We start from the raw sequence: 12262 nt of genomic DNA on the forward strand, positions 1-12262 counted from the left end.
CGGCCCCTGCCACGCCCTCCACCCACCCGCTCTGGAGGCCGGCCTTGGAGACCCCCCACTCCCTCCGCCCCCAGGAGCTGGGCTGAGGCCTCGCGGGAGCCCCTGATGGCTGGTCCTGGGAAAGGCGGCGACTTTACTCACAGCGATTCTCTCCCTTAACAGCTACACAAAGGTGGCAAGGCTGATCCGACCTACAGCCGCCGGCCGACCAACAGCTGGACCCTGACTTATCCACCTCCACCCCTGCCCTGTGCCACCCTCCACACCAGCAGCTCCACTCATCCCTGCGCAGTGGGAGCACAGACCTCTCACCACCCTTTCCTGTGCCCCAGGTGGTCGCGGCCCCCCCCTTTATGTCGTCTGGGCGGCCCCCACATCCAGGCCTGGCTTCTCACCCCCACTTACACCTGGGTCGGGGAGCTGAACTTTGGGGCCCATCTCTGAGCTGCACCTGTACGGGTAGGATGAATTCCCACTTACCTGAGCTATTGTGGGGAGAAAGTGGGACGACAAATACAGAGTGTAAGCAGGTTAAGCAGCACCTTTATTAGTATCTGGCCAGTTCCTCTCCTGCCCTTCCTGTGTGGTGTGGAAGAAGAACAATTACCCAACTGACTCAGAGCAATCCTCCCGCCCTCAGGCAGATCATTTAACCCCTCAGCCTCAGTTATCTCACCTGTAAAATGGGGATAATCTCTATGTAGCCAAGCTGTTAGGAGGCTGGGGTAATAAACATACCAAGTAACCGACATGGTGTTTGGCACATAGAAGCAAAACAGAAAAGTAGTACCAGCAGCTGCTATTAAATCATTATTCTGACTGAGAAATACCTACTCATCCTTCAGGACAGCCCACGTGTCACTTCCCCCTGGGAACCTCCCTTCTTATCCCCATGGCAGTTATGACTTCGGCCTCTGGATTCTCACGTCCCTGGTGACCTTCTACCACAGCCTTTTCATTTACTCAGCAAATAAGTGTTTAGTGCCTTATGTGTAGTGTATGCTGACTCTAGGTGTAGGACATACAGTGATGAACAAGAGATGAAGCCGATTCTCATAGTGGAGACAGTCAATGTGTGAATAGGTGGATAACTTCATAGCACGAAGGAGTCAGTAAAATGAGAAAACAGTAGAGAAACTAAGGTGCGGGAGGAGCTGTTTATATTGTGTGGTCAGGGAAGGCCTCATTGAGCAGATGACATTCAAGCTGAGTTCTGGAAAAAGCAGTCCTAAGCCTGGCCAGTGTGGCTCAGTGGTTGAGCGTCGACCTATGAAACAGGAGGTCCTGGTTCGCTTCCCAGTTAGGGCACATGCCCAGGTTTCAGGCTCAATCCCCAGTAGGGGGCATGCAGGAGGCAGCCAATTAATGATTCTCTCTCTCTCTCTCCCTTCCTCTCTGAAATCAATAAAAGCAGCCCTGCAAAGATCTAGAACAGTGGTTCTCAACCTTCCTAATGCCGCGACCCTTAATACAGTTCCTCATGTTGTGGTGACCCCCAACCATAAAATTATTTTCGTTGCTACTTCATAACTGTAATTTTGCTACTGTTATGAATCGTAATGTAAATATCTGATATGCAGGATGTATTTTCATTGTTACAAATTGAACATAATTAAAGCATAGTGATTAATCACAAAAACAATATGTAATTATATATGTATTTTCCGATGGTCTTAGGCGACCCCTGTGAAAGGGTCGTTCAACCCCCAAAGGGGTCGCGACCCACAGGTTGAGAACCGCTGATCTAGAAGAACCACTTGCCACGCAGAACAGCTAGTGGGAAGGCCCTGAGGCAGGGGAATACATGTGGCATGTCTGGGAACAGACTGATCCAGGGACTGGAACACAGTGAGTACCAAGCACACTTGTTATTGTTTCTGTCTCTACCTTTAGGTGAAGCCCCTTGAGGGCAGAGATCTAATTTATTGGGTCCACAGCATAGGACAGATCTGGAGCTCTGAACAGTTGTGCCAAATTACATTGTAGTAGTAATGGGAGTAAGTCAGCTGGCCTTTCTGCACCACATTCAGATCTTAGAGGACTCCAGCGGGACTGCCCAGTAGGCATGATCCTCCCTAGACCAACACTCCCCAGGGCAGAGTTGTTGAGAGAGAGAAGACAGAGATGTGCCCAAAGGGAGTGACCTGTCCAAGGTCACACAGCCAACAAGAGGCAGGGGTGAGGCTCAAATCCAGTTTCCTCTGCTCCCCTGCCTCCTCTGCCTTCTTCTTTCCTGTATATCCCACTTTCCTGTATATCCCCTCTCCCTCCCTGAGCTGTGGTGTCAGGAGATCTGAGGACCATGAGCAGGAACCAAAGTGAGGACAATGTCAGGTCCCTCTTCTGCTACAAACGCAAACAGAGAGCAAGGATCCCACAAGCTCCTTCCTTCCAAAGCCCAGCCCAGCCAGGCAGCCTGAGCTTGTATCCACTGGCCCTGGATGGGTATGAGGGAGGTCAGCTCGAAGTGAGAGGTTAGTGGTCACAGTCTGGGGCCCCTACAACAGGACCGGGATGCCCTGGGCTCCAGATGCAGCGTCACCACTCCGGCCCTGCAGCCACCTCTCCAGGGCCCCCAGAGCTGAGGAGCAATCTCCCGAGTCAGCATGTAGCAGGCCTGCCGCACGGTGTCATCGGCCTCCCACACCGTGTCATCTGCGGTTAGCTGCCAGCATTTCACAGCCTGGCATGGGCTGTTAGTAGCAAACCTGGCTGAACAGAAGGAGCTCTTGTCTCCGAGGAAGAATGACATGGGCATCTTTGATCCAACCATCTTCATGCTCCAACAAAATTTCATTGGAAAAGTTTTATTGAAAAAAAAATTGTACAAATAAGTTCTTGGTTTGACAGCAACAAAGGCTCATGTTCTCCCTTCCCTCCCCATCTTTGAAATTCTATTAAAGGGAAAAAAGTTCATCCCCATCATACCTGACCAGAGTCTCCCCAGGAGCCCCCCCAGGAGCTATTTCCTGATCCCCTCACTGGGGCCAGGGCTACTGTGGGGATGCCTACCCCAGGGGCTGCAGCACCTAGTTTTTATTGTTGAGGGGGGATGGGAGATTGGGGATGAAGCTGGGGAGGGAGCTGAGGTGGTGGTGGTATTAGGAAAGGAGGGTCCCCATTCCAGGAGAGCTCAGCCGAAGCCCTAGCTCCGCCTCCCAGATGAGAAAGCACTGGCTATAAATATGAACACTGATTGAGGACTCCAAGGGCGGGGCATGACTACCGCTCAGGTCCCCCAGGACGTGGGGCTGGGCTCGGCATCATGATTATCTGGGAGCCTATGTCCGAGCAGAGTGAACGGCGGCTGGGAAGGTCTGCTCTGACGCACAGGAAGCCTGCTGTTTCCCCCCCACCCCCACCCCCCACCCCATGGAAGAGCCAAGGTCAGTACCTCAGCTCTCCCCACCCCATAGCACCCATGTGTCTCAGGAGCCTTCAGTTGCCTCCTGCCCTCCCATGCCCACACCCTAGGGCCTTACAACTCGTCTCGCATCTTGTCACCCTTGGGCCGAACCAGGCGCCCAATGAACAATAGGGAGCCGGTCTGGGAATCTCGAACCAGGAAGATGAAGGGGTGGTCGGCGTAGAAGAGCTTGGGGCTGCGCAGCTCCTCACGCCCATAGATGTCCTGGTCAAAGGGGTTGCCCTCTGTGTCCCACTCGAAGGCGGTGGCATGGAACACACTGGCCAGGTACAGGTCCTTCTTGCCCGACATGCGTGACAGGTCTGCCTTGTTCTTGTCGATGGCCTCAGTCAGACCCAGGCCAGCCAGGTGCTTCTGTGGAACCAGGTGGGTGGGTGCCCGGTGAGGCCACCGTGGACAAGGCTTCCAGACCTTCACCCTCCACCCACACCGCCCACCATCTCCCACCCTGTCTGTTCCTCAGAGCAGAGGCTACCACTCCATGGCCACCTGGTGTGCCAGGCATGGCGTGGGCACTTCAGCTCTCATGACAACCCTGTAGGAGCTTGTAATCTCCACTTCACAGATGAGGAAACTGAGACTCGGGGGAAAGGCAGGATGCAGCCCTGGCCCTGCTGAGCAATCTTGAGCAGTGCTTCTCCAAGTGTGGGTGGTTGAAGAGCCAGCATCAGCACCACCGGGGAGCTCATATGAAATGCACACTCCCTGACCCCAGCCCACGGCCCCAGAATCAGCGTCTCTGGGGACGGAGCCAAAACTTTTCTAAAGAAACTCTTCAGGTAATTCTCAGCACACTCAAGTTCAGGAAAGACTGATCTAAGGACAGCTATGACCACGTCACGCTGGGGTTTAAGACCCTTTCAGAGTGAAATGATGTCTGGGATGTGCTTCAAAATAATGTGATGGGGAGGAATGGGTATGTATAGATGAATCCTTATTGGTCATGAGTGGATGACGGTTGAAGCTAGGTGATAGATACATGAGGGTTTGTTACACTAATCTACTTTAAAAATCTCTTGATACATTTTTATAGTAAAAAGTTCAAGCACATACACACATACACCCTGTCCATGACTCTGCACAGCCCTGGGAAGCCAAGTACAAGCTCTTACACCACAGCCTCACCCCTAAGCACACCCCACCCTGTTCTCCATTCCACAGCCCCACTGGACAACCAGCATCCTCGAAGGCATCTCGATGGCCACCCTCTCTCCCTGTAGGGCTCTTTAGATACCCCATCATCTGGGAAACTTCCCTCTCCCACAGGATTGGAGCCATGCCTTCCTGGGCCTCAGTCCCCCTGCCCTCCCTCTGCCTCCTTCCTGGCTCAGACCTCCCCCAAGGCAGGGCCCATGTCCAGGGATCTCCCTAATTCTCAGAGCAGAAGAGGCAGCAGTAAAGGACTATGGGCTGAGTGAACAGCAGCCTCCAGGGCCCAGGGTTGGCAGGGCCATCTCCCTCCCCAGCATGGACAACTTGGTCCTGAGACAGGCATTCTAGGCCCAGCTATTTCAGTCCTGATGACCTTGAGCAAGTCACTCACTTCGAATTTCCCAACTGAATCTGTCTCCCTCCCCAGCATGGACAACTTTGGTCCTGAGACAGGCATTCTAGGCCCAGCTATTTTGGTCCTGATGACCCTGAGCAAGTCACTCACTTCGAATTTCCCAACTGAATCTACTCCCTGGACTGGTGGGTCCTAGGAAGACACAGCAGAACGAAGGGGAGAACGGTGTCAGGTAGCAGCCACTGCAGAGGGGCTGGCGAAAAGCAGGGACAGGACAGGAGCGAGACAGTGATCGCTCCTCACCAGAACCCTCAGTGCTATCTGCTGGACAGGCCATCTGAGCTCCACTAGTCTCTGGTTTAGAACCTAAGTCCCAATTCACCCCAAGTTTCTCTCTCCATGCTCTCTTAGCAGCAAGACTGAATCAATTCTCTGGGGAAGGGGCCTGCCAAGGAACCATGTTTGGCATCCAAGGCAAGAATGAGCTGAAAGTTTTCCCTTTGGGGTAGGTAAAAAAACACACACAAATACCTCTCTCCTTATTGACGAAAAGGCCCCTCTAAGCTTTCATCTGCAGGACTAATTGCAGCTCCACCACTTACCAGCCAGGGTGACCTTAGTCTCTCAAGCCACTGGTCATGAGGGGGAAATCATGTTGAGCAGATAAGTTTCCAGCCATCCCAAGCGACCCGTAGCTGAAAGCCACGATTAGTCTTATCACTGCCTAGTGGACGGTCCTCTAGCTTGAACAGTCTACAACTGGGGCATTCAGACGCTCAGAGGCAGCACAGGATTAAGGGCATGGCTTAGTGCCAAATGTCCGAGATACTGGTTGTGTGACTTTAAATTATCCAATCTTTTTGAGCCTTAGTTTCCTCATCTGTAAAATAAGGTTGACAGTCCTACCTAATAAAGTTGTTTTGAGGATTAAGAGTTTAATACATGTAGAGTGCTTAGACGAGTGCCTGGCACCCAGCAAGTGCTCAATTATATTTAGGTACTGATGTTACCATCATCTTCCCAAGAGCAGGGCCTCTGCCTCCTCCACCAGTTACCCTGAAAGCAGGGCTCAATACAGCCTGGACACCCAGAGAGGCTCAGAACAGACTGGCTGAGCTGGTGATGGATGCCCCAAGTACCCACCTCCTGTAAGCCCAGGGGCCCTGAGTTGGGCCACCCCTTACCTGAAGGTCATGGGTCACTTCCACCACACCCTTGGGCAGGGAGATGGCAACAGCCCTCTTCTGCATCTTCCCCATCCAGGTCTTCAGCTGCTCTTTGGTCAGCATCTTTTCAAGGCGCTCAAGGGGCTCCACGTGGTGGGGCATAAGGATGATGAGGCTGGAGAGCTTGTGGGCCAGGGGCATCTCCACAATTTGCAGCTTCTCCTTCTCGTCGTCATAGTAGTTGTAGAGACCTGGGAAAAGAGCAGAGGGGGCACTGAGCACACTGTGGGGCAGTGGTGGGCCAGGCCCCAAGTACCCTGGGACCCCCACCTTGGCCCCCTGCTCTGCAAGGCACCTACCTGTCCGGTGCATCATCGTGACACCCACGGTATAGGAACGGGTCACCATGAAGCCTCGGTTATCCACCATCTTGTGGTGGAATCTCTCGTCCCAGTGTGCTGTAGTGATACAAGGTCAGAAATAGATGTCACCTCCCTCAGGACACAGCCCTCTTCAACCACATACCCTGGATGTATCCCTACCACAGGCCTTTGTCCCAATCTTCGAGTCTCAGCTGCAGCCCACCTTCCCCTCCCCACCCTCCAGCACCTGGCCCACAGAACACGTGTGTCCAGCTTTGGGGGGCAGGGGTCCTGGCCCCAGGACAGGTTTCCTGCTTTGGCTCTCTACAGTCCCAGGGCCTGGCTTTCCCATGTGGCAGGGAATTCCTTCGTAAGGACACTCAGCTCAGCCACTGCCATGTGCGCTCTCTGCCGTGGTGCCCCTGTCAAACATTTGGGCAACATGTGCTGAGCTGGACTTCTCACCCCACCTAGTAACTGAGGGGAGTGTGCCCTGGGCAGGGAGTGTCCCAAGACTACCCTTAAGTCTTGTCTGCAAGTCCTGTCTATGTGGCCAGAAACATGACCTAGAAAACCAGGCATGTGTGACAGTGGCCTGAGCCTGCCCTACCTCACAGCCTGACCTGTGTTCAAAACCAGACACAGCCGCTGACTGGCTATGAGACCTTTCACTTATTTGTAAAAAGGGGGTTACCTCACAGCACACCATGAGAGGAACAATAGGCACTCAAAAATAAGCATTAACCCCAAATCAAATCTTCACCTCCGCACAGACACACCTGGGCCTAAGTCCTCGCTGAGCCTGTTTCCTCACCTGTGCAGTGGTGTTTCCAACACCGCCTGCCCCCAGAGTTGTTTTGAGGATTAGGCATGATCACAGGTGTGGGGCCTTTCTCCAGCTCACTACTGAGACACAAGTGGTTACTGAATTGTTTTGATTCCAAGACAAGCACAGCACTTTGTTGTGACTGAAACACAGTGGGAGTGTCTCCGCCGGGCTTGCATCTCTGTCCCATTCCTTTAGACACAGCACTACACCTCTCTGGACCTAATGTCTTGTATGTGAAAGGTTTAATAACAGTGCCTGCCTCCGTGGTTGTTATGAAGATTTAATGCCAAGCAGGGCGGTACTGGGCACAGGAATACGGATCAACTTGCTAGGGGCTCTGGGGACAGGAGGCCCCGCCCCGCCCCACCCCACCCCGCGGGACTCACGCTTGAAGAACATGGCGTTGACCAGCAGCGCGCCATCTGTGCGCTCCACCTCCTTGGTGACTTCGGGCAGCTTGCCATCGGTGGTCTGTGAGGCCCACTCATTGATGGACTGCAGGGCGCTGCGCTTGTCGCGGAAGTTGATCTTGGAGTGCTCGCAGTTGTAGTGCAGCTTGCTGCTGCGCACGAAGTCCTCGGCGAAGCTCACCGAGCTGGGCCCGTACAGGCGGCTGCCCAGCTTCCAGGTCACGTTGCGCGCGGTGCTGTTGCTGAGCGAGCGCAGCAGCTCACCCAGGCCCGCGTGCACCTCCTCGTCTCGGAGCTGCTCCGCGCTCAGCACCGCCTTGGCCTGCGACGCGGTGGTGGCCTTGCCGCCCAGGGACACAAGCCCCAGCGAGGAGGCCACCACCACGGGCGACAACAGGATGTTCTCCACCGCCTGGTCCTTGGCCATGGCCTGGTAGAGGCTGAAGGCCAGGCCGGCGCTGCGCTCAGCGAGTGTGGTTGCCTTGGGACTCAGCTTCTCAGCAGTGCCAGGGGCTGCTGGGGCCGCGGGTTTCTTCACCTCGGCAGCCAGGGCCATGGCCAGGAGGCAGAAGGCGCTGGTGAGCAGGAGGGAGCGCATGGCTGGGAGGTGAGTTGTGCGCGCCACGGAGGACCTGTGAGGGCTGCAGAGAGAGCGTGGCCCTGAAGCCCTAGGCAGCCCTCCCCAACAACCGTCCCTTGCCTCTGGCTGCCACCAAGCTCCCTGGAGATGGGACCAAGAAAATAGAGTTCAGACCTAACTCAGGATTTCCCAGATTGGGGGGCCTTAGTCTGCCCATCTCGCAGAGGCCTGGTTTGGTGTCTCATCCAAAGCAGGGATCCTGGGAAGTCATCACATCCACCCTAGTGATTGCTTGCACTGACCTGACAACATGTAGGCTGATGTGATTCTTAGGTATTATTTCTATCCCTAACTAGTCTGTGACCTCCAGGAGGATAGGAACCCTAGCCAGTCTGGCTTCGCTCTAGATCCCCAGTGCCTAGCACACAACAGGCCTCGGTTGTTGCTGAAAGAACAGAAACCAGGGCCATGGGGCCAGCCCTCGGGCCCTCAGTTTGTATAAAGGTTAGTTCTCATCTGAATCAAACGTGGGGTCCTTTTCCAGTGGAAAAAAGTGGAAGATGGGCTAAGGGTCTGCCTGAAGCCTAGGTATCTTGGCAAAGGAAGCCACAAAGGACAGAATCGTAGGCCCGTTCCTCCCCCCAGGCCTTTCATTCCGTCCTGGATGTTAATGAGTCATTGGCTGGCTCACTTATTAAATGGGAAAGCCCGATGCCCCACTCAGCTGCCCAAGGGTGACTTCAGAGTGTGTATGTGCAGCACACAAAGGTGTGTGTCCACCCCTCTCTGAGCCTCAGTCTCCACTTTCCAAGCTGTGAGGATCTCCGTCTTCATGCCCAAGGCCTCTGTCTTAGCAGGGACATGCCTGCTCATCTGTCCACAGCCTCTGGAGTGATGGGAAATCCCCAGGACAAGAGCTAGGTTGGGTGGGAGAATAGGTTTCCTGAGAGGAAGGATACTGGGGGAGGGGGTAAGTTACAGTTCAATGGAGCAGTGACACCCCCTCTTCCGCCCTCCCCCACAGACTGGCCAGATGTATGTTCAGCCTCCCAGGAAGCTGGGGACAGCCATCTGCTTTGTGGGTTCAGGGATGCCCTTAGGTCCCCAAAGATAAACTTCACTCCTCTCTCTGGGGTCTCCAAATCAGAACAGTTTCTCTACAGTCCCCCTCCTTCAGGTCCTTTCTGCCTCTAGCAGGACAGAAGACTGACAGGGCAAAGGGAAGGGTCGGGAGGAACCCTGGATCCCCCTGCTCTGACAGATGCCATCTCATGGTCCTCCTCAAGGAATCCAGGTTCTTTCTGCCTCTAGCAGGACAGAAGAGATAACAGGGCAAAGGGAAGGGTCGGGAGGAATCCTGGATCCCACGCTCTGACAGATGCCATCTCATGGTCCTCCTCAAGGAAAAGCAGAAAGTCAGAGTCCTGGTGGAAGACCCTCAGGACTTGGGCCTGCCTGTGGGAGCGCTGGGCTTGTGGGAAGACTCTAATGCTGCAGCCACCCAGTGAACCCAAGCAGCCCACCCCCAACACTGGGCTGCTCCTTCCTTAAAGGTGCAGGGCAAAGGAGAAGCAAAGGGTCCATGGGGAGAGAGGGGAAGGCCATTGAGACCCACAATGCCTGGGGGAAGGTACAAGAGAGATCTATAGCCTAGAGGACAGCTTTTGGAGGTAAGAGAGGGACTCATCCTAAAGTACAGCTCCACCCCCAACACTGGGCTGCTCCTTCCTTAAAGGCGCAGGGCAAAGGAGAAGCAAAGGGTCCATGGGGAGAGGGGAAGGCCTGGAGATCCACAATGCCTGGGGGAAGGTACAAGAGAGATCTATACCCTAAAGCAGAGGTCAGCAAACTGCAGCTCGCGAGCCACATGCGGCTCTTTGGCCCCTTGAGTGTGGCCACGAAGTTTCAATCGCACTGTACGTGCGCGCCCGCACATGGTATTTTGTGGAGAGCCACACTCAAGGGGCCGCAGTTTGCAGACCACTGCCCTGGAGGACAGATTTTGGAGGTAAGAGAGGGACTCATCCTAAAGTACAGCTTGGGGAGGACATATCTCAGGGCCTGGCCACCTTCTTCCCAGCCCTACCTCCTTCCCTCATCAGGCCTGGAGCTGCAAAGGCAGTGACCATATAATTATCGTAAAACAAGGCCACTCAAGAGAGTAGAATGAGGCACTATCAATTATTATGCCAGGACAACAGGCACATGGTCACCCTCTTCAAAGGCCCCCTCTAGTCCAGACAGCTGATGACAGCTCAGACCTCTAGAGGCCACCAGCATCTTCTTGGGAGACAGTCACGAAGACCAGCACACAGCCCTGCCACGTGGCAGCAGTCACCATCCTTACAGCCCCCGCTCCCAGCCAACGGAACCTCAGAGGGCTGGGAGGGGCTTCTCAAGAAAGCACCAAATAACTGGTTTGGGATTCCTCAGGCAGCCACACAGCTGCGCGCTCCTGCTTCTCCTCCTGCTGCTGCAGCGACGTGGCAGTCTGGAAACGAATTATCTCCAACCACTAGAGGGGGGCTTCCAACCCGGGAAGCAGGCCCATGTTCAGGTCCCATGGGGTGCCGTGGAGCCTCTCTGCCTTGGCTTCCAGGGCACGCATGGGCCTCTGCAGGGAGATGCGTGGCCGTAGAGATCGGAGGAAGGCAAGTTACTGCAAGCAAGCCGACCTCCCACAGCCCAGCCCATGTTTCCACAGAGAAATTCCAGCCCGTAGGCCAAAGTTAGGCCCACAAAGAAAAATACACCATCAGGCGCTCGCAGCAAGCAGGACTGAGTTGAGACTGTATTCCGGGTTTTTGTACGAAAGAGGGAAGGGAAGCAGCTGCCAGCAGGGCCACCAGAGAGGGTCTCAAACACTTGAGGGGGGTGTCTAAAGTACCTGGAAACTGCCTCTGGGGGAGGTCAATGCCTGCCTTTTTCATTCTGAAAGAAAACAGAGGCGTGAGGAGGATGGGATAGGGCAGAGCTGGGGTTGTGGTACGAAGGGCCTGGAAGGCCCAGTCCCCAAAAAGGACCCCATCTTCAGCCTGCCCTGCCCTGCCCTGTCTGTAGCAGGGAAGAAGGCCTAACCAGTCCCAGATCTATGGAGACCTGGAGATCACCCACCTCACTGTACCATGGGGGAAACTGAGGGGTCAGGCCTCGAGCACAGGGCTCCCTGCGAACCCCAGAAGCACCCACAGAGCCCCTTCGGAGGATGGATGTGGCGTCCCGTTACACAGCTAGTAAAAAACACCTCTGCTGGGAATCCTTGCGAACAGGAGACAAAAGGAGGAGACCAGGAGGCCTCCGGAAGGGGGGATGGGCAGAAGGGTGGGGCCCCTGCAGACTTCCAGGGAACCAAGCCCCTCATTTCCCCGGGCCTCCATCCGGGCCCGGCAGCCCGGAGGGACCAGGCGGAAGCCAGGGAAGAGGAGGGGCCAGCCTGGGGGCCGGGCTGGAAGCTGTTTCATTCTCCTTCCCCCACTCCAGCAGCCTCAGGAATGCCCCCGGTTGGGGGCAGGGAAGCCGGCCTCTGAAGTAGCCTTAACCCTGCAGTGACTCCAGGAGCCAGGTGGCAGCGGCCAGGGGGACTCAATGCCTTCTCCTCAGCTTCCCCGCAGCACCCGACTTGCAGGGCTGGCCGGGTCCCCCTGTCCCTGGAAGGAGCCCCAGGACCCATCTCCTCATTCCTGGTCCCTACAGAGGGTCCAGTCTCAGCATCCGGCGCCGGCCCCACCGTTTCCTCTCGGTCATCACACCCCTGGCCACACTCTTGGGGAAGCTGCACTCTTTCTGGATCCCCAGCCGGCTCTGGTCCCTGCCCGCAGGCTGTCCCGCCAGGACCACCTGGCCCCGGGATCTCAATCGAACCCTCCAGCTGCCCCCAAAGTGCAGGGACTCGGGTTTGCAGGCTCTGGGCTGGCCTCCAACCCATCCCGGGGGCCGACCGCCCCTCTCACTCCCTTGAGCAACCCCCCACCCCGACCCTCA

The 12262-nt window shown here is 55.5% G+C and overlaps 1 protein-coding gene across 2 annotated transcripts; it reads right to left on the bottom strand.

Moving 5' to 3' along the window:
* Positions 1-2789: 2789 nt before the first annotated feature.
* Positions 2790-11231, bottom strand: SERPINH1 (serpin peptidase inhibitor, clade H (heat shock protein 47), member 1, (collagen binding protein 1)). 2 transcript variants are annotated; one of them, XM_005867056.2, is made up of 5 exons: positions 11169-11231; positions 7678-8342; positions 6460-6558; positions 6119-6351; positions 3405-3781 (listed from the first exon to the last, which is right to left on the bottom strand). In XM_005867056.2, the coding sequence occupies exons 2-5, from the start codon at positions 8297-8299 to the stop codon at positions 3479-3481; spliced, it is 1257 nt and encodes a 418-aa protein (XP_005867118.1). In that variant the 5' UTR covers positions 8300-8342; positions 11169-11231; the 3' UTR covers positions 3405-3478. The 2 variants fall into 2 exon arrangements, with proteins under 2 accessions (XP_005867119.1, XP_005867118.1); XM_005867057.2 differs by lacking the exon at positions 11169-11231 and having other exon boundaries at positions 2790-3781; positions 7678-8327.
* Positions 11232-12262: the final 1031 nt, after the last annotated feature.

Source organism: Myotis brandtii, unplaced genomic scaffold (assembly GCF_000412655.1).
Source record: "Myotis brandtii unplaced genomic scaffold, ASM41265v1 scaffold244, whole genome shotgun sequence".
NCBI classification, from domain to species: Eukaryota; Metazoa; Chordata; class Mammalia; order Chiroptera; family Vespertilionidae; genus Myotis; species Myotis brandtii.

Coding starts and splice junctions, on each gene's coding strand:
- SERPINH1 (XM_005867057.2), bottom strand. CDS start 8,299: ATGCGCTCCCTCCTGCTCACCAGCGCCTTCTGCCTCCTGGCCATGGCC. Junction 6,352..6,459: donor CACGATGATGCACCGGACAG/GTAGGTGCCTTG, acceptor CTCTTTTCCCAG/GTCTCTACAACTACTATGAC. Junction 3,782..6,118: donor AAGTGACCCATGACCTTCAG/GTAAGGGGTGGC, acceptor CTGGTTCCACAG/AAGCACCTGGCTGGCCTGGG.